This window comes from Narcine bancroftii, chromosome 11, assembly GCF_036971445.1.
Source record: "Narcine bancroftii isolate sNarBan1 chromosome 11, sNarBan1.hap1, whole genome shotgun sequence".
In the NCBI taxonomy this organism is placed as follows: domain Eukaryota; kingdom Metazoa; phylum Chordata; class Chondrichthyes; order Torpediniformes; family Narcinidae; genus Narcine; species Narcine bancroftii.
The window spans coordinates 45,394,352-45,421,216 of NC_091479.1; the positions used below are offsets into that span (position 1 = coordinate 45,394,352).

A 26,865-nucleotide genomic window follows, 5' to 3' on the forward strand; every position below is an offset into this window, starting at 1 on the left:
AAAATTTTACATCTTAGAGGAGAATCTCACATGTGTGGAGGCATGGAAAGGACATTATTACAAATTGAAGCCTAATATTTGAATATTCATGCGCCAAATTTGCAAAAGCATAGAGTATATATTTCTCAAGCTATATGTAATTTTTTATAAAGAAAGACAATTTTGAAATTTTGCATGACATCTTGGCAACCCTAAAATTTTATCTGATTTCTGAGTACGTGCAATACAATTCCACATCTCTGCTAATGCTAATTTAACAAATTTCAATTGATATATTAATAGTTTTAATTTGGGCCTTATTCCCTCAATATTTACTAATAAAAATAAAGTTGGATTTTGTGGATAAACAACTGTAACTTGTTCCAAAAAATTTGTAATTCTCCCCAAAAAGACCTTGCATTAGGACAAAGCTATGTTGAGTGCAAGAAAGTTGCTACATGTTCACCACACCTCAAACATCGATCTGATAATTCTGATTTTATTCTGTTCAATTTCTCTGGTGTAAGAAGTAACTGAAGAAGAAAAACGAGTTGTGAATTCGTTCCTCACTGCTGCAGTGTGGAACTCTGGTCAATAGTTCAAGTCTGCTGAGTTGAAGTGAATTAATACAACTCCCCTGGATCACGTGATCTCTGTTGCCAAATCAGCTTCCTGTCGAACTTTTCAAATCCAACTGCCTGAGTCACCTGACTCCAGATGCAGCTTTCAGATAAAATCCTTGCTGACATCTGCTACATTACTAATGTAAAAACAATTATGCTGAACTAATTTGTATCATACGTTGAGAAACTTATATGGATCTGCCCATATTTGCCAATCAATTACAATATTCAGATCCATTTCCCACGTTTGTCTAGACTTATGAACTCCGCATTTAAAAGTTCCTACTTGTAATCAAGAGGACATCATGGAAGTAAACTTTTTAACAATTCCTCTTTATAAGGAATTTCTATTTCAGTACAACATGGTTGGTCCTAACTTATCCTTCAAATATGCTCTTAGTTGGAAATACCAAAAAAGATTGCAATGAGTTATACAATATTTATTTCCCAGTTGCTCAAATAACATTAATTGACTCCTTTCATAACAATCTTCAACATTTATAATCCCCTCACGAAACCCACTATCCAGAAATTGATGATCCTTTGAAAAAGAGACGAAGATTTTGAATCAAATACACTCTGGATGATGTACATCCACTTATACCAATTCTATCATTTATTTTATTCCATATATTAATCAAATGTTTAAACAATTGTGTATCTTTATTACCAACCATTAATTTAAATTCCCACTTGTATATAAATTCTTCTGCTTTTCTCTCTCCTATTTTATACATTTTAAAGGCAATTTTTCCCTTTCACAAAAAGAAGCAAGAAATCTCATTTGAGCTGCTCGATAACAATGTTTAAAATGAGGAAGCTGCAATCCTCTGAATGCAGAATTTGTTTTGGGTCACATGTAACATGGGATTCAATCAGAAATGGGTTCACGTGACGTAAACTCATGATGCAGACTGTTTTCTGAAAATGGAATACAAGAGGAGGGTTGTCTAGGTCTTTCGCAGGATATAGATTACAAGATATAGGGGAAAAGTAGGCATATTGAGTCTGCTCCACCATTCTTCCACTCACCCCCACTCCCCAGCTCTCTCCCCATTACCCTTGATTCCTTGACTAATCAACTACCTGTCAATCTCTGCCTTAAATGCACCCAATGACCTCAGTTCCACAGATTCATGACCCACTGACAAAATCAATTTTGCCACATCTGTTTTAAATTGACACCCTTTTATCCTGAAATTATGCTCTCCTGTCCTAGAATCCCCGACCATCGGAAACATCTTTGCCATATGTACACTGTCCAGGCCTTCCAGCATTTGAAATGCCTCTGAGGTCCCCCGTATCCTTCTGTACTCCAACTAGTACAGTCGAAGAGTCGACAATTGTTCCACGTACACTAACCCTTTCATTCCTGATATCATTCCAGTAAATCATCTCTGACCTTCTCCAACACCAGCACATCTTTTCTCAAATACAGCACCCAAAACTCTAATTCTGATTGAATGTTTACATCCGGTACCGCACGGATGGCAGTCTCTTCAATCTGAGGCGCCTGCAAGCTCACACCAAGACACAAGAGAAACTTGTCCGTGAACTACTCTTTGCAGACGATGCCGCTTTAGTTGCCCATTCAGAGCCAGCTCTTCAGCGCTTGACGTCCTGCTTTGCGGAAACTGCCAAAATGTTTGGCCTGGAAGTCAGCCTGAAGAAAACTGAGGTCCTCCATCAGCCAGCTCCCCACCATGACTACCAGCCCCCCCACATCTCCATCGGGCACACAAAACTCAAAACGGTCAACCAGTTTACCTATCTCGGCTGCACCATTTCATCAGATGCAAGGATCGACAATGAGATAGACAACAGACTCGCCAAGGCAAATAGCGCCTTTGGAAGACTACACAAAAGAGTCTGGAAAAACAACCAACTGAAAAACCTCACAAAGATAAGCGTATACAGAGCCGTTGTCATACCCACACTCCTGTTCGGCTCCGAATCATGGGTCCTCTACCGGCACCACCTACGGCTCCTAGAACGCTTCCACCAGCGTTGTCTCCGCTCCATCCTCAACATCCATTGGAGCGTTACATTCCTAACGTCGAAGTACTCGAGATGGCAGAGGTCGACAGCATCGAGTCCACGCTGCTGAAGATCCAGCTGCGCTGGATGGGTCACGTCTCCAGAATGGAGGACCATCGCCTTCCCAAGATCGTGTTATATGGCGAGCTCTCCACTGACCACTGTGACAGAGGTGCACCAAAGAAAAGGTACAAGGACTGCCTAAAGAAATCTCTTGGTGCCTGCCACATTGACCACCGCCAGTGAGCTGATAACGCCTCAAACCGTGCATCTTGGCGCCTCACAGTTTGGCGGGCAGCAACCTCCTTTGAAGAAGACCGCAGAGCCCACCTCACTGACAAAAGGCAAAGGAGGAAAAACCCAACACCCAACCCCAACCAACCAATTTTCCCCTGCAGCCGCTGCAATCGTGTCTGCCTGTCCCGCATCGGACTTGTCAGCCACAAACGAGCCTGCAGCTGACGTGGACTTTTTACCCCCTCCATAAATCTTCGTCCGCGAAGCCAAGCCAAAAAGAAACAATAAATTCTGGCCTATAATTCTAGCCCATTAATGGACTATTATCATAACCTAAAGAATGTGGGTTGTTCTGAAGCTTGGTGCTGTGTTACGAGACCAGAGGATCCCAAAACCCAGCAGCAATAGATATTCACCAAGACAAATGCTTACTTAAACAAAAGCTGATTTTAATTATCTTTAAACATAAAAACAGATAACACTTTAACTTATCACTATTTTACTGCTTTAACTTACTTTACCTAACTTACCCCCCTTCTAATTCTAAGTGCACGTGTGTGTAATGTGTGTGTAAGTTCAAAAAAGTTCTTTGGTTCACAGTCCAATCTCACTTCTCATTCCTCCAAGTCCACTGTTTGCAGGCCATTCTTATACTGTGCACAAAATTTAACATATATCAAGTTCACCAGATTTTGGTGCTCAAAAGGTGAATAATACCACTCGGGAAGGTTTTTGTTGGTTTTCAGAGAGAGGTGTGTTGTTCAGGGAAGCATTAGTGTTTTTGTGACACAACGTACCAGCATCTGAAGTCCGCTATCTCTTCAGAAAAGCTCTGATAGCTTTAGCATGGAGCAGAGCTGAACCAGGACTTTGCAGGTATTTAAGGGAGTGTGTGGGCAGGGTTTGTTCTAGACCAACAATCTCACCAAATGACTCTGCTTGAAATCAAGATTCAAACCATTTTGAGGAATACAACAGGAATTGTTCAACAAGAGCCTGGTGTTCCCTGAGGAGTTTTCTTTCAATAGTGGAAATGATTTTTTTTTTAAAAAAGCCCATTAATCTTCCTGATACAGGTCTTTGTATTTAACTTTCAGGTTGCTATCTGTTGTTAACTTGGAGGCCTTTAATGGGGTGACTGGGTGGAATCTTTGCTTTAACCAAGCAGTTCTCTTGCAATTTTCCAGCTGTAGGATGCGATGCAGTTGCTTGCAAGTTTAGCAAGTGGGATTATGACGTGAAACTGCAAGTCACAGCGTCATTTTTGTGTTTGAAAATGCCAATGTGAACATTTTAACTTATGTCTCTTTGGTTTGTTTAAGTTTATAGAGGAGACGTTGGGTCAAGCTGAGAAGACAGAGGTTGGATGCCCATTAGGCGAATCGGCTGGGCAAAGCAGAAAGCACAAAACGAGGGACTGAAAAAATAATGAAGGAGACTGAAGTGACATTGAACCAAACCCAGGTAAAGAATTTAATTTTGTGCAGCGTACTTAAGAGACCAAACGATTTGGGCTTTTAGTGGTGACCTATTTAAATGAACAAAATCTGACTAGAATAGAAATTTATGGAATGTTTGGAAGTTGCCACAAAAAAATGGAGCATATAAATTAGATGTTGTAATTAAGATAAATGAACAATACAATGAGTCTGGTCTCACAGTATCTGCCTCCCTCTACCGTATATCACCGTTAAACCTTCTCCCCAATATGAACCTGATGTCACAGTATAGGCCAGAATTTATTGTACATCACTGTTAAACCTTCTCACGACAGTGAATCCGGTGTCAGCAGTATCTGTCCCAGTCTACTGTACATCACCATTAAACGTTCTTCGCACTGTGAACTTGTTATCACAGAATCTGCCACAGTTTAATGTACATCTCGTTAAACATTCTCCCCACTGTGAACCTGGTGTCAAAGTATCTGCCACAGTTTATTGTACATCACGTTAAACATTCTCCCCACTGTGAACCTGGTGCCACAGTTTATCGTACATCACTTTTAAACCTTCTCAGTACTGTAAACCTGGGGTCACAGTACCTGCCACAGTTCATTGAACCTGACTGTTAAACCTTCTCACGAATCTGAATCTTGTCTCATAGTTTCTGTCTCTGTCTATCGGACATCAGCGTTAAACTTTCTCCCCCCTGTGAACCTGGTGTAATAGTATTTGCCTCAGTCTACCGTCCATCACCGTTTAACATTCTCCCCACTGTAAACCTGGTGTCACAGCATCTACCTCAGTCTCCCATACATCACCCTTAAATCTCCTCCCTACTGTGAACCTGGTGTAAATGTATCTGCAATAGTGTTATATGCATCACTTTTAAACATTCTTCCCACTGTGAACCTGGTTTCACAATATCTGCCACAGTTTATCGTACATCACTTTTAAACCTTCTCAGTACTGTAAACCGGGTGTTACAGTACCTGCCACAGTTCATTGAACCTGACTGTTAAACCTTCTCATAATGTAAAACGGTGTCACATTATCCTTGTCACACCTCCATACATCACCGTTAAAACTTCAACCCACTGTGAACCCGTTGTCCACAGTATCTACCACAGTTTATCGTACATCACTGACACAACTCCCCACTGTGAACATAGTGTCACAGTATATGCCTCTGTCTACCGAACATCACCATTAAACCTTCTCTCAACTGAGAAACTGGTGTCACCCGATCTGCCACAATTTATCCTCCATCAATGTTAAACATTCTCCCCACTTTGAACGCAGTGTCACAGTATCTGCCTCAGTCTCCCGTACAGGACACTTAAACCTTCTCCCCACTGTGAACCTGGAGTCACAATATCCGCCTCAATAGACCTTACATCACCCATAGACTTTCTCCCCAATGTGAACCTAATGTAACAGTATCTGCCTCAGTCTCCCATATATCACCATTAAACATACTCTCCACTGTGATCCTGTATATGCCAGAGTTTTTTTATACATCACTGTTAAACCTTCTCACTGCTCTGAACCCGGTGTCACAGTTTCTGTCCCAGTCTACTGTACATCAGCATTAAACGTTCTCCACACTGTGAACTCGGTGTCACATTATATGCCACAGTTTATTGTACATCTCGTTAAACATTCTCCTCACTGTTAACCTGGTGTCACAGTATCTGACACAGTTTATTGTACATTAATGTTAAACGTTTTCACTCCCATGAACCCATTGTCTCAGTATCTATCTCAGTCCACCGTACATCACCGATAAACATACTCCCCCCTGTGAAGCTGATGTCAGAGTATCTGCATATGTCTATCGCACATCACCATTAAACATTCTCCCAACAGTGAAACCAGTGTCACTTTCTCTGCCACAGTTTATCATACAGAACTGTTAAACGTTCTCCCCACCGTCAACCCGGTCCATGTCACAGCATCTGCCTCAGTTTCTCGTACATCACCAGTAAACCTGTGAGGCTGGTTTTACTGTACCTACCACAGTTTATTGTACATCACATTAAACCTTCTCCTCACTGTGCACTTAGAGTCATGGTATCTACCTCAATTCACCGTATATCATCATTAAATCTTCTCCCCACTGTGAACACAGTGTCACAGTATCTGTCTCAGTCTACCGTACATCATTGTTAAACCTTATTCCCCATTGTGCACCTGGTGTCACAGTATTTATCTCAATTTACCATACATCACCGTTAAACCTTATCCCCAATGTGAACCACTTGTCAAAGTTTCTGCCAGCGTTTATCGTACATCACAGTTAAACCTTCTCCCCACTGTGAACATGATATCATAGTATCTGCCTCAGTTTACCGTACATCACTTTTAAAACTTATCCCTACTGTGTACCTGGAGTCATGGTATCTACCTCAATTTACCATACATCACCGTTAAACCTTCTCCTCACTGTGAACACGGTGTCACAGTATCTGCCTCAGTCTACCGTATATCTCCTGTATATCTCAATTAACCCTTTTCCCATTGTGAACCTGGTTTCACAGTATCTGACACAATTTATCGTACACTGTTAAACATTCTCAAAACTGCTAACCTGGCATCAAAGAATCTGCCTTACTCTATCGAACATCACTGACAAAACTTCTGCCCACTACAAACCCAGTGTCACCGTATCTGCATCAGTCTACAGTATATCACCATTAAAACTTGTCTCCACTGTTAATCTAGTGCCACAGCATCTGCTATATTGTTCATCAATGTTAAACCTTCTCACGACTGCTGGAAACCAGGTGTCACAGTATCTGCCTCAGTCTGCTGTACCTCACCGTTAAACCATCTCACTACTGTGATCTCGGTATCTGATTACATGCCTCAATCTTCTGTACATCACCATTAAACATTCTCCTCACTGTGAACCTGGTGTCACATTATCCACCACAGTTTATTGTCCATCACTGATAAACTTTCTCATTGCTGTGAACCTGGTGTTACAGTATCTTCCACAGTCTACCGTACATCACTGTTGATCTATCTCTCAACTGTTAATCCAGTGTCACAGTATTTACCACATTATATTGTACATCACTGTTAAACCTTTTCCCCACTGATGACCTGATGCCACAGCATCTGCTGTAATTTATTGTACATCACTGTTAATCCTACTAACTACTGCTATGAAACCGGTCACACAGTATCTTCCTCATTCTTCCGTAGAGCACCGTTTATCGCACATCTGTTTTGAACCTTCTCTCTTCTGTGAACTAATTTTCATGGTATCTGTCAAAGTTTACCATACATCACTGTTAATCCATCTCACTACTGTGAACGCGGTGTCACTTTATCTGACCCAGTTTAATGTACGTCACTTTTAGACCTTCTCCCTACTGTGAACCCAGTGTCACAGTATCTGCCTCAGTCTCCCGTGTATCACCATTAAACCTTCTCACCTCTGGGAACCTGTGTCACAATTTTTGCCAAAGTTCGTTTTACATCACTGATAAACCTCCCCACTGTGAACCGGGTGTTATAACAACTGTCTCCATGCACTGTACATCACCATTAAAGCTTATCCCCACTGTGAACCTAGTGAAACATTTTCTGACACATTTTATCATACAACACTGTTAAACCTCTCATTGCTATATAACCATATAACCATATACAGCACAGAACAGGCCAGTTTGGCCCCATTAGTTCATGCTGGAACAAATCCCCACCCTCCAAGTTCCATGGAGCAGCATCTGGTCCATACCCCTCCAATCCTCTCTCCTCCATGTCATTATCCAGTCTTTCCTTAAATGTAAATAACGTCCCTGCTTCAACCACCTCCGCCGAAAGCTTATTCCACATCCCAACCACCCTTTGCGTGAAGAAGTTTCCCCCTCATATTCCCCATAAAATTTTCCCCATTCAACTCAAACTATGGCCTCTGGTTCGAAAACCCCCACTCTTAATTGAAAAAGCCTAACCACGTTGACTCTGTCCCTTTTAAAATCTTTAACACCTCCATCAAATCCCCCCTCAATCTTCTACGCTCCAGAGAAAAAATCCCCAGGCTGCTCAACCTTTCTCTGGAACTCAAACCCTGACATCCTGTCAACATTCTCGTGAACCTTCTCTGCACTCTCTCTATTTTGTTTATATCTTTCCTATAATTCGGTGACCAAAACTGCACAAAGTACTCCAAATTTGGCCTCACCGATGCCTTGTACAATTTCATCATAACATCCCAACTCTTGAATTCAATACTCCGATTTATGAAGGCCAACATTCCAAATGCCTTCTTCACCACTCTATCTACCCGAGTATCAACTTTGAGGCTACTATTTACCATAACTCCCAAATCCCTTTGTTGCTCTGCTCTCCTCAATTGTCTACCATTCAATGTATATGACCTATTTAGATTTGCCTTTCCAAAATGCAACACTTCACACTTATTCGTATTAAATGGCATCAGCCATTTCTCAGCTCACTCCTCTAGCTTTCCTATATCTCTTTTTAAGCTATGGTAATCTTCCTCACTGTCCACAATACCACCAATATTTGTATCATCTGCAAACTTACTTATCCAATTCACCACCCCTTCTTCCAGATCATTAATATATATAACAAACAACAGTGGACCCAGGACCGATCCCTGAGGAACTCCACTAGTCACCGGCCTCCAATTTGACAAACAATTTTCTACCACTACTCTCTGACACCTCCCATCCAACCATTGCTGAATCCATTTCACTACCTCCTTATTTATATCTAATGCCTCTACCTTTTTACCTAACCTCCTGTGGGCAACTTTGTCAAAAGCTTTACTCATCTAAATAGACAACATCCACAGTCTTCCCTCAATCAATCTTTTTTGTGAGCCCCTAGAAAAACTCCATAATGTTTGTTAAGCATGATCTACCCCTGACAAAACCATGCTGACTACTACCTATCAATCCCTGTTCTTCCAAATATTTGTAAATGCCATCCCTCAGAACACTTACCATTAACTTCCCCACCACAGACGTCAGACTCACAGGTCTATAATTTCCAGGCTTACATTTGGACTCTTTCTTAAACAGCGGAACAACATGAGCCACCCACCCTCCAATCCTCTGGCATTACCCCCATGACCAGTGACATCCTAAATATCTCTGTTAATGGCCCCACTATCTGTACACTAGCCTCCCTGAGTGTCCTTGGGAATACTTTGTCCAGACCCAGAGATTTGTCCACCTTTATCTTTTTTAACACTGCCATCACTGCCTCCTCGGTTATCCTTATATGATTCATGACCTCCCCACTATTTTTCTTTATTTCAACTGGTACAATATTTTTTTCCCTAGTGAATACCGAGGTAAATAAATCATTTAAAATTTCCCTCATCTCCTCTGAATTCTCACTCAGCCTACCCTCCCTATCTACAAGGGGTCCAATTCTATCCCTCACTAATCTTTTACTTTTAATGTACCTATAGAAACCCTTTGAATTTATTCTTACTCTGCCTGCCAAAGCCTCTTTGTGCCTCTTTTTTGCCTTTCTAATTTCTTTCTTAAGATTTTTTCTACACTCCTTGTCGTCCTCTTTCAATTTCTCATCACCCTGCTGTTTATACCTCTTGTACACCTTCCTCTTTCTCCTAACCAAATTTCTAATATTCCTCGAAAACCAAAGCTCCCTATGACTTCCAGCCTTTCCTTTGATCCTCACTGAGACACATCTACTCTGTACTCTCAAAATTTCTTCTTTGAATATTCTCCATTTTTCATTTACATCCTTTCCTGAAAGAATCATGTCCCACTCAATACTCCCCAAATCCATTCTTATTCCTTTGAAATTTGCTTTTCTCCTATCCAGAACCTCAACTTTAGGCCCTTCTTTGCTCTTCCCTAAAACTACCCTAAAACTAATAGAGTTGTGATCACTAGACCCAATTTGTTCTCCAACATTAACCTCAGACACCTGACCTATCTCGTTGCCTAACAGGAGAACCGTCCTGAGTCAGTTCCTCTACGTATTGATAAAGAAATCTATCTTGTACACATTTGACAAACTCAAGCCCATCTAGCCCTCTTACTGTATGGGTATCCCAATCAATGTGAGGGAAGTTAAAAGGTCCCATGATCACTTTCTTTCTTTGGCTTGGCTTCACGGATGAAGATTTATGGAGGGGTATGTCCACGTCTGCTGCAGGCTTGTTGGTGACTGACAAGTCTGATGAGGGACAGGCAGGGACAGTGTATTGGCAATGCCTGAAATAGGTATTGTATCCTTGGGAAAATGTTCATTTTAATACAGTTTATCCTTCCTATTAGTGTTAGTGGTAAGTCTTTCCAATGCTCTAAGTCGTCCTGTAATTTTTTCATTAGTGGATAATAATTGAGTTTATATAGATGGCCGAGGTTTTTATTTATTTGTATACCTAGGTATCATATTGTTTGCATTTGCCATCTGAATGGTGATTCTTTCTTAAATTTTGAGAAATCCGCATTATTCATTGGCATTGCTTCACTTTTATTTGCGTTAATCTTGTAACCTGACACTTCTCCATATTCCTTCAATTTCTTATGTAATTCTTTTATTGATATTTCTGGTTCTGTTAAGTATACTATAACGTCATCTGCAAATAAACTGATTTTATATTCCTTATCTTTTATTTTTATCCCTTTTATTTTATTTTCTGTTCTTATCAATTCTGCTAGTGGTTCTATAGCTAACGCGAACAATAAGGGTGATAATGGGCATCCCTGCCTCATTGATCTGCTTAAGTTAAATTGCTTTGATATATATCCATTTACTGTCACTTTCGCCAATGGCCCCTTATATAGTGCTTTAATCCAATTAATATACTTCTCTGGTAAACTGAATTTTTGTAGTACTTTGAATAAATAATTCCATTCTACTCTGTCAAAGGCCTTCTTTGCGTCTAAAGCAACTGCTACTTTTGGAGCTTTATTCCCTTCTACTGCATGAATTAAGTTAATAAATTTACAAATATTGTCTGTTGTTCGTCTTTTTTTAATAAATCCAGTTTGGTCTAGATTTACTATTTTTGGTACATAGTCGGCTAATCTGTTTGCTAATAGCTTAGCTATTATCTTATAATCTGTGTTAAGTAAAGATATTTGTCTATATGACGCTGGTGCGAGTGGATCTTTCCCTGTCTTTGGTATTACTGTAATTATTGCTGTTTTGCATGAATCTGGTAAGCTTTGTGTTTTATCAATCTGGTTGATTACTTTCAGGAGGGGAGGAATTAATAAATCTTTAAATGTTTTGTAGAATTCTATTGGGAATCCATCCTCTCCTGGTGTTTTATTATTCGGTAGTTTTTTTTATTATCTCTTGTATTTCTCCTATTTCAAATGGTTCTGTTAATTTTTTTTTTTTACTTGATGCCAATACCATTCTCTTAGTTTGTTCTGTCTTAAGCTGCCATGGTAGAATTTTGTGCGTTTTTTTCTCCTAGTTCATAATATTTCTGTTTTGTCTTCATTATGTTCTTCTCCACCTTATATGTTTGAGTGTTTCATATTTTATTTTTTTATATGCCAATTCTCTTCTTTTAGTTGTATCTTCCTTCATTGCTAATTCTTTTTCTATATTTACTATTTCCCTTTCCAACTGCTCTGTTTCCTGATTGTAGTCCTTCTTCAACTTGGTTACATAACTTATTATTTGCCCTCTAATGAACGCTTTCTTTGTGTCCCATAGTATAAACTATCTTTCACTGATTCTGTATTTATTTCAAAGTACATTTTAATTGGTCTTTCAATGAATTCTCTAAAATCCTGCCTTTTAAGTAGCATGGAGTTTAAACTCCATCTATTCATTCTTGGAGGGATGTCCTCTAACTCTATTGTCAATATCAAGGGTGAATGATCCGATAATATTCTAGCTTTATATTCTGTTTTTCTAACTCTGTCTTGCATGTGAACTGATAATAGGAATAGGTCTATTCTTGAGTATGTTTTACGTCTACCCGAATAATATGAATATTCCTTTTCCTTTGGGTGTTGTTTCCTCCATATATCCAAAAGTTGCATTTTTGCATCGATTTAATAATAAATTTGGTTACTTTGTTCTTTCTGGTAATTTTTTTTCCCAGTTTTATCCATGTTTGAATCCAAATTAAGGTTGAAATCCCCTCCTATTAATATGTTCCCTTGCGTGTCTGCTATCTTCAAAAAATATCTTGCATAAATTTTTGATCTTCTTCGTTAGGTGAATATTCATTGAGTAAATTCCAAAACTCCGAATATATCTGACATTTTATCATTACATATCTCCCTGCTGGATCTATTATTTCCTCTTCTATTTTAATTGGTACATTTTTACTGATTAATATAGCTACTCCTCTAGCTTTTGAATTATATGACGCTGCTGTTACATGTCCTACCCAATCTCTCTTTAATTTCTTGTGCTCCATTTCAGTTAAATGTGTTTCTTGCACAAATGCTATATCAATTTTTTCTTTTTTCAGTAAATTTAGCAGTTTCTTCCTTTTGATTTGGTTATGTATTCCGTTAATATTTAAAATCTTATAGTTTAACGTAGCCATTTCATACTTTGTTTATCTTTCCTTTCCATTTCCTCATCATCACCTTTCCTTCTTATCCATTTCTGCTTTCTTGTTTTGAACACTTTATAAGACAACATTTCTAAAACATCAAACATTTCCCTTATTCTCCTATCTAAAATTTCTTTAACCCCACTATCTCCTCTCCTTCCTGAGTTGCCCTTTATCCCTTGTCGGGCAACCACATCTCCCCTCTCCATTTGGATTTGCGAATTTACTCGCAAGCATCAACTGATTTTGCAGTGACCTTAACTCCTCCCCATCCAGCCCCCCCGAAAAGATTTTAATTTTCATATATAACAAAGGTCACTCTCTTAATTCCCTCCTTACTTCCTCTCTTCCCATTCTTTCTACATGTCTTCATCTCTCTGTCTTGTAGTTGTTCTGCAAATTTTTGTGCTTCCTCCGGATCCAAGAATACTCTGTTTTGCTGCCCTGGAATAACTATTTTAAGTACCGCTGGGTACTTTAGCATAAATTTATATCCTTTTTTCCATAGGATCGCTTTTGCTGTATTAAACTCTTTTCTCTACTTCAGGAGTTCAAAACTTATGTCTGGATAGAAAAAAAAAATTTTGACCTTTGTATTCCAGTGGCTTTTTGTCTTCTCTTATTTTCTTCATTGCTTTCTCCAATATATTTTCTCTTGTTGTATATCTTAGGAATTTTACTAAAATGGATCTTGGTTTTTGTTGTGGTTGTGGTTTAGGGGCTAGTGTTCTATGTGCCCTCTCTATTTCCATTTCTTCCTGTAATTCTGGTCTTCCTAGGACCCTGGGGATCCAATCTTTTATAAATTCTTTCATATTCTTGCCTTCTTCATCTTCCTTAAGGCCCACTATCTTTATATTATTTCTTCTATTATAATTTTCCATTATATCTATCTTCTGAGCTAACAGCTCTTGTGTCTCTTTAACTTTTTTATTAGATTCTTCTAATTTATTTTTTAAGTCCTCTACTTCCATTTCCACGGCTGTTTCTCGTTCTTCCACCTTGTCCACACTTTTTCCTATATCTGACATGACCATCTCTATTCTATTCATTTTTTCTTCTGCACTTTTAATTCTTATTTTTATTTCACTAAATTCTTGTAATTGCCATTTTTTTACTGATACCATATATTCTTTAAAAAAATATATATCCATTGTCTTGCCTTTCCCTTCTTCTTCCATTTCTCTGTGTTCTTCTTCTTCTTCTTCTTCCTCTGGGTTGGTCATCTGTTGTTTTCTTGTTTTCTTTTTACTCACTTTTTTCTTGTTCTCGTTGTTTTCTGTGTTCTCTTCCTGTTGCTGTGTTGCAGCTGTCATCCTCAGCTGTGGAGATCGACTCTTCAGCTGGTCCCCCCTCCCTTCAGTGTGTTTTTTTACATGCGCAGTTGCGCACTTTTACTTGGCTCCGCGAGGCATTTTTGTAGTCCCGAGCTCGGGACTTCCACCGACCTGATGGAGCGGGCTTCTCTCTCCGCGGCGGGCCTCCTCGGACAGGTAAGGCCTTCACCTTCTTCTTCTGAAGTCTTTTCTTCTTCTCTTCTTCCCGTTGCTTTCGACTTTTCTTTCTTCGCTGCCATTTTCTTCCCAACTTTGCTTTCACTTTGTTTTAATTTTTATGTTTGTGCCTTTGTGTTTTGTGTGTTTTTTTAAAACTTTTCCGGAGAGGGCTGGAGTTCCCTGACCAGCCACTACTCCATCACATGACTCCTCCCAAGTGATTTCTTTAAGCAGTCCTTATACCTCTTCTTTGGTGCACCTCTGTCTCGGTGGCCAGTGAAGAGCTCACCATAGAACACGATCTTGGGAAGGCGATGGTCTTCCATTCTGGATCACTACCTTATGTTTATTACACAATTATGCTATCTCCTTACAAATTTGTTCCTCCAATTTTCTTGACCCATTTGGTGGTCTATAATATGCTCCTATTAGTGCCCTCATGCCTCCTCCACCCCTCAATTCTACCCAAACAGCCTCACTGGACGATCCCTCCAAACCATCCTGCCTCATCACGGCAGTAATGTCCTCCCTCACAAGCAGAGCAACTCCTCCCCCTTTTTTTTACCCCCTGTTCTTCACATCTAAAACATTTGTATTCTGGAATATTGAGTTGCCAGGCCTGTCCCTCCCGTAACCAGGTCTCACTAATTGCCCCCACATCATAATTCCAAGTGCCAATCCAGGCTCTAAGCTCATCTACCTGTCACTCTGCTTTTTGCATTGAAGAACATGCATTTCAGTATCTGTCTCAGCCCACTGGACAACAACATTAAACCTTCTCCCCACTGTGAAACTGATGTCACAGTATCTGACACATTTATTGGACATCAGTATTAAACATTCTCACTACTGTGAAACAGGTATCACTGGATCTGCAACATTGAATCGTGTATCACTGTTTAACCTCCTTCCCACTGTGAACCTGGAGTCAAATTATCTGTCTCAGTCTACCATACATCACTGTTGATCTATCTCTCAACTCTGAATCCATTGTCACAGTATTTGCCACATTATAACATATATCACCATGAAACCTTTTCCCCATTGTTGACCTGATGCCACACCATCTGCTGTAGTTTATTGTACATCACTGTTAAACCTTATCTCCACTGGAAACCTGTTTTCAGTGTTCCTGCCCCAGTTTAACATACATCACTGATAAACCTTCTCCCCACTGAGAACCCGGTGTAACTGTGTCTGCTTTAGTCTGCCGTACATCACCATTAAACCTTCTCCCAAATGATAACCTGGTGTCACAGTATCAGCCAGAGTTAATCGTACATCAATATTAAACCTTCTCATTTCGGTGAACTCATTTTCATGGTATCTGCCAACATTTACCGGACATCACTGTTAAACCTTCTCACTACTGTGAACCATGTGTCATAGTATCAGTCTCAATCTACCGAAAATCACCGTTAAACCTTCTCCCTAATGTGAACCCACTGTCACAAAATCTGCCTAATTCTACTGTACATTAATGTTAAACCTTCTACCTACTGTGAAACCGGTATCACTGTATCTGCAACATTGAATCGTATATCACCATTAAACCTCTTTTCCACTGTGAACCTGGTGTCACAGTATCTTCCCCAGTTTATTTGACTTCACTGATAAACCTTCTCCCAACTATGAACCCGGTGTCACAATATCTACCTCCGTCTACCATATATCACCGCAAAATCCTCTCCCCACTGTTTACCCAGTTTCACAGTATCTATCTCAGTCAACCGTACATCAGCATTAAACCTTCTCCCCACTGTGAACCCAGTGAAATAGTATCTGTCTCAGTCTCCCGAAAATCACCATTAAAATTTCTCCCCACTGTTAAATCTGTGACTCTGTATCTGCAACAATGTATCACATGTCACCTTTACACCTCCTCCACACTGTGAACCCGGTGTCACAGTACCTGCCACAGTTCATTGAACCTCACTATTAAACTGTCTCACTAATGTGTACCCGGTTTCACAGTATCCATCACAGTCCACCGTACATCTCCGTTAAACCTCCTCACTACTGTGATCTCATTGTCACAATATCTGCCATATCTACCGTACATTACGTTAAACGTTCTCCCCAATGTGAACCATTTGTCACTGCTTCTACCATAGTTTATCGTACATCACTGTTAAACCTTTTCATTGATGTGAACCTATTGTCTCAGTATCTATCTCATTATCATTAAACCTTCTCCCGACTGTGAACCTGGTGTCACATTATCTGACACAGTTTATCGTACATTAGTGTTAAACCTTCTCACTGCTGTTAACCCAGTGTCACAGTGTTTGTGACAGTTTTTCGTACATCTCCGTGAAACATTCTCCCCACTGTGAAGCTGGGGTCAGATTACCTGCCTCAGTCTGCCAGATACAGCACCGATTGCTCTCAGCTAAAGGTGCTGTAGTTGAGTTCGGGTAAGCATAGGTGTCTGCTTAAGGAGGCTAGCGGTTGCCTTTGCCTTTCAATGAATTGCTCCAGTGCGCCCCCTACTGCTGTGCTGGAAGCATCTATTGTGAGAGTGGTGGGTGTCTCTGGCCTGATGTGTGTCAAAAGGGTGGTGTTGGTCAGTGCGTCCTTGGCCCTCTGGAACACCTCCAAATCCTCATTGTCCCAGGTAATGTCTTTACCTTTCTCCGCATGATGTGGGCCACTACCAGTATGAATTGGTTATAAAAATTAATTGTTCTGGTGAATTCTTGCAGCTCCTTCATTATGGGGGGTTTGGGGAAGCGCTGAACAGCCTCTACCTTTTCAAGCAGGGGCTTAGTTCTGTGCCTGTTGATTTGATGCCCAGGAAGTCAAACGTTTCCAGCCTGAACAGGCACTAAGTAAGGTTTATAGTAAGTCCAAATTCTTGCAGCCGGGCACACAGTCGCCTTAGGTGGCCTCTGTTTAGCTTCAATGCCACCACTTTGATATCTTGTGGTTACTGCCACCCTCTGCTGTTGGAGAATATATTCCTTGGTCTCAGCCCCTCAATGTGACTAAGAGCCCCTTAAATGCTCCTAATGTTTTGGCCTTCACCCCTGGCAAGGCATTCCTGACACCCACAACTCTGTGTAGAAACAAGTACCTCTCATATTGCCCAAATCCTTCCTCCCTTTGCTTTTGTCAGATGCCTTCTAGTGTTTGCAACTCCCATCTGGGTTTCAGGCAGACCGAAGGACATCTTTCACTGAGTTTCTGGTCTTCCAGCAGTTCTGGATGTCTGTCTCTGGATGCTCTGCTCCGTGGACCACCCCGCAGTATCCCATCAAGTCCTGGAGTCTCTGTGTCAGCAATTCTCTACTGACCACTGCCTGACAGACTTGTGGTCAAAAGTGTTTGTCTATGAAACCATTCCCAGGAAGGTGATCGGGTAAAGTCCTGCTGACTGGGTCATTGAGCGGCACCAGGGCCAGACCACTCTTTCGCAATACCTGAGCCAGGTAGAACCTCAGCACATAGCGCCATTTGGTGCCCTTGCACTTTGGTTCCACGCACAGCCACACACAATGATGGCCATGCTGGTTACACCCTTGTCCACATTGATTGAACATACATGGTCCTTCTCCAGACTCTATCCATTTTGGACCCCCACATGAATAGGAAATCTGCTTTGGGAATTGCTAGGGTGGAGGTGTGGGGATGGGCCACACCTGCCCCACGTGCAGCAGTACCGAGAGTTCCTTGCACCTTGCAACTGATGATCAGATTTTATCCGATTGACAGAGTTGGGGATCTCTGTGGTTCTCCCTGTCTCCTGGAGCTGGGGGTCTCTGTACTGCTCCCCATCTCCTTGAGTTGGTGCTTTGTTCTCCACCAGCCCCACAAGACAACCAAGATCTTTGGATGGAGGGCAGAGGTGCAGAGAGATCAGTGAGAACACGGGTAGTTTCAACAGTGTGGGGTCCATCCAGGTGCCTGATAACAGGAGGAAACCAAGGGGGAAGGGGAATGCAGGACATTCATTAGCAAGACATTGTGAGAGAGTGGATTCCTCGAACTTTTGAGGGGAGAAGGTGCTGATCGATCCATTGGTTTAGGTGGGGCAGGGTATAGACATGGCAGCTGACTGGAATTGTCAGCGGGATACTGAGACTTGGGAGAGGAGGGGAAGGAGGGTGCAGGAGTGTTCTGACGAGAGAGTGCTGAGGGAGAGGCAACATGGGTGGAACCGCAAGGCAAGGGACCCCTGATTGTTTGCAGGGATGGGGGTTTGTAAATAGATATCTAGCACAGAGCCTCTTTGTCCCCCTGCCATCAGGAAGAAGATATAGAGGAATAAAAGCAGGACAGCCAGGCAGCTTCTTCCCACAGGCCATGAGATTGACAAGGCAACATGAGCTGGTTGGGAGCAAAGAATGAAAAGGGGGAGAGCAGGAGCCTGTTTCAGTATTGTCTATCTGGACCAGCCTTTTGAGTTCAAGCTTAAAAAAACCCAACCATTTTTTAATTTAATCATAACGGTACAGAATGAATCAAGAGACAAGATGTCTGTCCAGCAGCGAGCATCGAAGGCTCTTCCTGAAACGGAGGTTCTGAAACCACAGGGAGGTTCTGGCCGGAATGAGGCCCGACTACTGCTAGAAGGAGGAGAGAAGAAACAGGGATAATGTAGGGGAAGGGGTGGGGAAGGGAGGGGGTAGAGATACCTTCCTCCATTCACCTCCCCTTTCCTCCACCCCTTTCCCTGTCCTGGGTAAACTTGTACCTCTCACTTTGTTCGTTTTAGATTGGTCACAGTGTTCGAGCTACCGAAAGAAAACAGACATCCACACCGAGAGCAGTTCAGTTTAAATAAATGTTTATTACAAATTCAAAAGCTGATTTCAAACTAAATTATGCAAGCCCTTCCCAATTATACTCATCAATGCCTGGACTGGTCCCAACTGCCGAAGCAAGGCAATGACTGCACACTTGTAATAGGTTGTCGGGGCGCTGGTTGCAGCTTCTCCACCTCCCTCGACCGGGACGTTAGCTGGACTCTAGAAGTTCTTCTTGCTGAAAGATGTTGTCACCTCTCGGAGAGTCTCAAACTTCAGCAGCGGGACCATGGCTTATATTACCCAAAAACTGCTTACCCAAGCATCAATTCCCAGCGCAGTAAGAAAGATAAGCAAGCAAGCTTGCAAGTTAGGCTTCTAACAAATAACATAATTTTCAGCTTATCACTTTGAATACAATGGTTTATTTTGCATCAAAGCTAGGCCTCTGACAGTCTGTGACCAAAACAAGCAGGAAGATTAAATGTTCTTGGTACACAGATGTCCTTTTGTCAGATAACTGCATCTCTGGCCCCTTGGTGGAATTTAGCTTAAGTCTGCTGATTCTAAAAAAACAAGCAGGTTCTCAGTCTTGCAGAAGCAATGGTTGCAAAAGTAAAAAAAAACACGGTTTTAATCTTCCATTACATTCCCCTCCCCATTCCCCTGCCCATTATCCTCCCCATTTCCTTCCCCCACTCGCCTCCCGCTTCCCCTCCCCCTTCCCATTCCTCTACTCCTATCTCTAACCCCTAACAAACCCTAATCCTAATCCCAGCACATGTCTCATAACCCTAACCATGATGTTAACTCAATCCCGGCCCTAACCCTTACTCTCACCCAACCCAAGCCTAAACCCTACCCCTATCCCCTACACCTATCTCTTTCCCCAAACCATACCCCTTACCACTATCCCATACCCACACCTCCAAGCCTACCCCTTACTCCTACCGTTACCCCCTTCCATTACCCCCTTTCTCCTACCCCCTTCCCCTACCACTCCTTCCCCTAGGTTAGGGTAGGAAGGGGAAAGGGGGAGGGGAAGGGGAGGTGAAGGGAGGAGGGCTGGGGTTAGGGCATAGGTGTGAGGGAAGGGGAAGATAAGCAGGAGGGGTTTGGGATGGATAAGGGGTAGGGGAGAAAGGGGGCGTGGGTGAAGGGACATGGAAGATGCAGGGAATGGGGTTGGCAGGGCCAGAGGGAGAAGAAGGGGAGAGATTCAGGCCATCATGATGTTGTCCGTCCTCTATTCAGCTGGGATGCGAGGTTCTTCTGGACTCGTGTCTTGTCTCTGAGATCGCTCCTTCTCCTGGGAAGAGAAATACGAGTGATAGAGATGCTGTCTCCGAGGCCTGATCATAATGATTTTGGAGGGTCCCAACTCTTCCCACATCACCCTCTCCCTACCCCTACATACTAGGGCCTTTCCACTTCCCCTGCTTTACCTGAGGAAGTGTGTTTTGGAGAAAACCACGATCTATCTCTGCAGAGCTCAGAGCACCGTGTCCCCATCAGGCAACACCCTGGTTCACACTACATGGCACCAAGATCCTGGACAAATCATGGATGGATCAGTCGAGTCCCTTCAGCTGACCCATCTGAACCTACCCCACAACAATATTACCCTTCCCTCCCTCACACCAGTACCCTCTGTTTTTCTTTTATTCCTGTCCCCATATTAAAATATTTTTTATGCCTTTTTAGACCAGCCTCCTTTAAATCAAATATTATAACAATTAATATCAAATCACAATGTTCCAGTGTTTACAAATATATGTTGATAACATATAAAAAAGAAAAGAAAGGAAAAGAAACTAAAATACAACTGTAGCGGCGGCTACTCTGTTACTGAATGACCTCACAACCAGACGGGTTGAGTTTAGTGAGCAAAAACTCCTTTATTCAGGTCTGCCTGGCTGGTCTTATGCTCCCAGCCCGGACCTGGCTGAGAAGCACACCGGGGGCCGCAGGTTGAGGGCTTCTGAGTCTGGTGCCGAGGTCGGGGAGAAACCCCCGACAGTGCCATTTTGGCTTGATGCTGCACTACGTGCGTAACATGAGGGGCTGGATCGTCTGCCTCAAGGCTTGCTGCCTCACATCCCCCACAGAACCAGCGCCAACAGCCTTTTTTGCCGGGAGGCCTCGCTTCTTGGGTTGAGCCGCGACCACTGGCTCGTTGGGGTCGAGGTGTGCTGTCTTTAATCTGTCCACAGTAAACAGTTCCCTCTTATCACTGATGTCTGGTGTGAAAGTGGATCCCGAATGCTGGATGACTCTGTACGGCCCTTCATATGGTCTTTGAAGGAGTCACTGGGGATGTAAGAGGCCTGTGTGTTATGTCTGGGCAGTGGTGGGGGTGTGAAGGAGTCCAATTGGGCCCATAGGCGGAGAAGTAAACTGTGTGGTAAGTGTTGCAGGTTGTGAGGTTCATTGAAAAAACTCACCAGGCAGGGCTAGTGGTTTACCGTAGACCAGATCAGCAGATGACAACTGCAGGTCTTCTTTGGGTGTCGAGCGTTCTGCCACCATATGAACCTTGGACCTGATGGAAGGATGGAAAAGGTCGTGGATATGGTGAAGACTTGCCTGCACCACTGCTGGGGAACCACTGGTCGCAGGGTGCTCATCACTGAGAGGATTCGGGAGGATCCCTGTACCTCCAAATATCGCAGGCCCATGATGGTAGTCCTGAAGGCCTGCATCTCCTCGTCAGACTTCTGATCCGGGAAAAGCTGGTTGTAGTCTAGTCTGGGTATCAGCGAGCAAATGGCCGGTTGGGAGAGCGCTTCAGTCACCACATTGTCTTTCCCTGCCTTGTGCTGAATGTGGGTGGTGAACTCCAATACAAAGGACAGGTGACGGTGTAAGTGGGCCGACCAGGGATCTCTAGCTATAGCGAGAGCCTGAGTGAGGGGTTTGTGGTCGGTATAAATTGTGAAAGGCCTCCCCTCCAAGAAATAGCGAAAATGAGGCACACCAAGGTACATGCCCAGCAACTCAAGGTTGAAAGCACTATACTTGCGGTCTAGCGGATGAAGAAGTTGGCTAAAGAATTCCAGTGGTTTCCACTGTCCATTAACCTGCTGCTCCAAGACAGCACCAATGGTAGTGGCAGAGGCATCGATGGAGAGCACCATTGGATGGTCGGTACGTGGGTGGAGGAGCAGGGTAGCCTTCATGAAGGCAACCTTCGTGGCTTTGAATGCCCTGGAGTCCAGGCGAGTATCTTGTCCTTGGCGAAGAGTGGCTGCATGATGTGTGCAGCTCCAGGAATGAATCGGTTATAGAAGCTGACCATACCTGCAAACTCTTGTAGCCCCTTGAGGTTGTCCGGGCATGGAAAATCTCTGATTGCAGTGACCTTCATAGCAGCTGGTGTAGCTCCTTCGGCCATGATGATGTGGGCCAGAAACTGCATGGACTCTTTCCGGAACTGGCATTTGGCCAGGTTGATTGTTTGGCCAAATTCAGCCAGTCGGGAGAAGAGGGTTTGCAGGTGAGACTTGATTTGTGCCCAGTCTCTGCTGGCGACAAGAATGTCATCCAGATAAATGAACATGAAATTCAAATCCCTGCGCACCGTATCCATGAAGTGCTGGAAGGTCTGGGTGATGTTTTTGAGCTCCAAAGGCATGCATAGAAATTCGAACAAGCCGAAGGGGGTGATGATAGCCATTTTGGGGATGTCCTCAGGCTACAATGGGATTTGATGATACACGCGCACAAGATCGACCTTGGAGAATAACCTCGCGCCATGCAGATTGGGCGTAAAATCCTGAATGAGAGGGATGGGGTAACGGTCAGGTACTGTCGTGTCATTAAGCCATCGCTAATCTCTGCAGGGGCGCAAGCCACCGGAGGCTCTGGACCAGGTGGAGCGGCGAGGCCCCAGTTCCTGCAGATGCGAGAACGCCTCTTTCGCTATCTGGAGCTTATCTGGCAGGTTTAACAGTAATGTACAATAAACTGTGTTAGTTACTGTTACACGAGGTTCACAATGGGGAGAATATTTAACAGTGATATATGGTAGCGTTTGGCAGATACTGTGACATCAAGTTCACAGTAGTGAGAAGGTTTAACAGTAATGCATGATAAGCTGTGGTAGATACCGTGATACCAGGTACACAGTTGGAACAAGGTTTTATGGTGATGTAATATTAACTGTGGCAGATAAAGTGACACCAAGTTCACATTGGGGAGAGGTTTATGGTGATGTACGGAAGACTGACGCAGATACGGTGACACCACATTCACAATGAGGAGAAGTTATATCAGTGATGTACAATAAACTGTGGAATATACTGTGACTCCAAGTTTACAGTGTGGAGAAGGTTGAACTGTGATGTATGATAAATGGTGGGAAAAACAGTGAAAAATGGGTCAACGTGGGGACAATGTTTAACGGTGATGTACAGTCGACTTTGGCAGAAACTGTGACACCGTCTTCACGGTATTGAGAAGGGTTAACAGAGATGTGCGTTAGAATAAGGCAGATTATATGACTCCTGGTTTACAGTCATGAGAAGATTTTAAAATGATGTACAATAAACTGTGGCAGCTACTGTGAAATTTGGTTCACAATGGGGAGGAGGTTAATGGTGATGTACAGGAGACTATGTAGATATGTTGATACTGGGCTCAGAGAAGGAAAGAAAAGCTTTATTGGTGATGTATGGGAAACTGAGGCAGTTACTGTGACACTGGGTTCATAGTGGGGAAAATGTTTAACAGAGCTGTCCGATAACCTTTGGCGAACACAGTGACACCAGGTTCACATGGAGGAGAATGTTTAACGGTGATGAACAATAAATTGTGGCAGATACAATAACACCAGGCTCACATTGGGGAGAAGGTTTACTGATGATGTACGGTAGACTTTGGCAGACTCTGTAACACCAAGTTCACAGTAGTGAGAAGGTATAATGGTGATTTACGATAAACTATGGCAGATACAGTAAAACCGGTCTCACACTGGGGAGAAGGTTTAATGGTGATGTGTGGTAAACTTAGGCTGATACTTTAACACCAAGTTAACAGGGGGAGAATATTTAATCTTGATTAAAGGTAGACTGAGGCAGAAACTAAGAGACAGGATTCAGAGGAATGTGAAGGTTTAACAGTGATTTACTATAAACTGTGTCAGATACTGTGACAAGATGGCGCAGAGGGTAGACGTGTGGTTCGACCCTTCCCCAGTTAGACTATTAAATGCTCAATTTTAAAAGTTGTAAAAGTGATTAAAAATACTGTTTTTAGACTTTGGAATAGTGGAGGAATGAAATAGCTGCAAATGTGAAAAAAAGTGAAAACTCAGTTACACAAAAAATAACCTTAGAAAAGTATTGAAGAATCGAGGCCTAGTTCAAGTTGAAGCAACGGAGTAGTTGACTGGAGTCCCCAAGCCTCAGAAGACTCCTGCCCGGCTTAGTATTACAGCGCCGCCATCTTGTGCAATCACAAGATGGTGCAGGCTCAGCGATGAGTTCAGTCGGTTTCAACTCACGTGCTCGTTAACTCAGGCACGAGGGCGGGCCAGCTGAGTGAGGACAGGCCTGCGTGCCTGCAGCATTGCCTGGTGGTCTGGGGGTGTACAGTGTAGCGTCGGAATACGCACCTGCGCGGTGGGTGGCCCTACCAGGCATGCGCCACGCATCGAGGGTCCACGAACCTTTGGAGAAGGTGTGGGCTATGGGGAAGCCCGAGCGATGGCCAGCTGACGAGGTAGGCATGCTGTTGTCGGGTGTCCAGACCCGCAGCCGCACTGGAAGAGGACCTACTGCTTTGGAGGAAGAAGAGAGCTCAACTTCATTTGAGTTTGAAGAACTGGGGACTGAGGCAAAAGACGGTCGGTCTCAAAGGGAGGTGATGGATCATGGACTGGATCCTGTGTTTCCAATTCTGGAAGGGATTGCTCAGCTCATGGAAGATATGGCAAATATATCAGTGCAGATGACTCATCAGATGACTCAAGGATTTTTGGAAATGAAAACTCAAATGAACACTGTGTGTGAAGAAATAACTTTTATGAAGCAAGATATTAATGTAGTTAAGAGTGATGTTACGAGATGGACACGATCAGTGGATACTGTGCAAGATCATTTTAAAAAGATTGAGGAGGCTTTCTTGAATGCAAGAGTCAAGTGGAGCATAATAGAGATAAAATGGAAATAGTGGAAGATCCTTTTGTAGATTGGTGGATTCAGAAGAATGAATTATTGAAGAAGTTTGGCTCATTAGAAAACCAAATTCGTAGAAATAATGTTAAGATAGTAGGTCTTCCGGAAGATATGCAAGGTTCGGATTCGCTGAAGGTTTTGAAGAAATGGATCCCAGAAGTGTAGGGCAGGTAATTCATTCCAGATGGACTGGAATTAGATCGAGCGAACAGAGCGTTAAGGAATAAACCGTTTCCAGGCCAACTACCACGAGCAGTTTTGATTCGCTGTTTTAAATATCAAGACAGAGAGGTGATACTCCGATTGGAGGTGCAGAAAACACGGCAAAATCAGGCTCCACTGATGGTTCAAAATAATAGGGTTTTTTTAATTGCAGATCTGAGTCAAGAAATTATCAGAAGAGACTGAGAATTTAATTCAGCCTAAGAAGTATTGTGGCGAAAGGGATATAAATTTGCTTTTCGTTATTCGGCAGTATTGAAAGATTTTTATGGGAATTTTCAATCTCAGTTTTTTGAGAATGACCATGATGCTTTAATATTTGCTAATTCATTGCCAGAAGTACGAGGAAATGGGCAATCGTCACCATTGTCACTGAAGGGAAGGGTCAATGGGAATGGAAATGGGAAGATTGGAAAATATGGAAAGAATGGGAAAAAAGTTGAATTGACGCAAAGTCTTCTCGATATTGAAGATCCGGAACAATCAGTGGGACTGGAATCACTGGGTTGAATGTTTTGTTTCAGGATTTTGTGAAAGTCCGACTGGGGGTGGGTGACACTGAGTCCTTTAGTCACCTGCCACTTGTGGACTTTACCACACCCAGATTTTTAGGGGGCTACTACTTTTGAGTAGTTTATTTTGGGATTGATTTTTCTCTTTTTTTTTGAATTTTTAAAATAGGTGGGGATTAGAATACTGCGAGACTTAGAAGGGGAGTATTATTTTATAGTAGGATTCACATTTGTGATTATGTTTAACAGTGATATACTATGAACTGCGTCAGATACTGTGACACCAGGTTCACAGGGGGATCAGATTTAACGGTGATGAGCGGTATGTTGAGGGAGATAATGTGACACCAGGTGCACAGTGGGGATAAGGTTTAATGGTGATGTACTGTCGACTGAGACAGATACTGTGACACTGGGTTCAAAGCAGTGAAAATGTTGAATAGTAATGTCCGATATATTCTGTCAGATACTGTAACACCAGGTTCGCAGTGGGGAGAAAGTTTAACGGTCATGTACGGTAGACTGAGGTAGATATTGTGACATCATTGGGTTTATTTAAGGCAGAGATTGACAGGTATTTGATTAGTCAAGGAATCAAGGGTAATGGGGAGAGAGCTGGGCAGTGGGGCTGAGTGGAAGAATAATGGAATAGACTCAAAGGGCGTACCTCTACTCCTATATCTTGTGATCTATATCCTGCTGGAGACCTAGACAACCTTCCTCTTGTATTCCATTCTTAGAAAACAGTCTGCGTCATGAGTTTATGCCATGTGAATCCATTTCCGATTGAATCGCATGTTACAAGTGACCCACACTCCTCCGGGACGTTTGCTCTCATGTTATGCCAT

At 42.6% G+C, this 26,865-nt stretch overlaps 1 protein-coding gene across 2 annotated transcripts in view; it reads left to right on the forward strand.

Moving 5' to 3' along the window:
- Positions 1-26,865, forward strand: part of LOC138745743 (endophilin-B1-like) — a 57,530-nt gene that overhangs the window by 16,882 nt on the left and 13,783 nt on the right. For both annotated transcript variants that reach the window (XR_011346473.1, XM_069903014.1), the window contains exon 4: positions 4,199-4,340. Coding sequence is in view for 1 of the 2 variants with exons in the window: in XM_069903014.1 (XP_069759115.1) it covers positions 4,305-4,340 (36 nt within the window). In the remaining variant the exon portion in view is untranslated. The remainder of the gene's footprint in view (positions 1-4,198; positions 4,341-26,865) is intronic.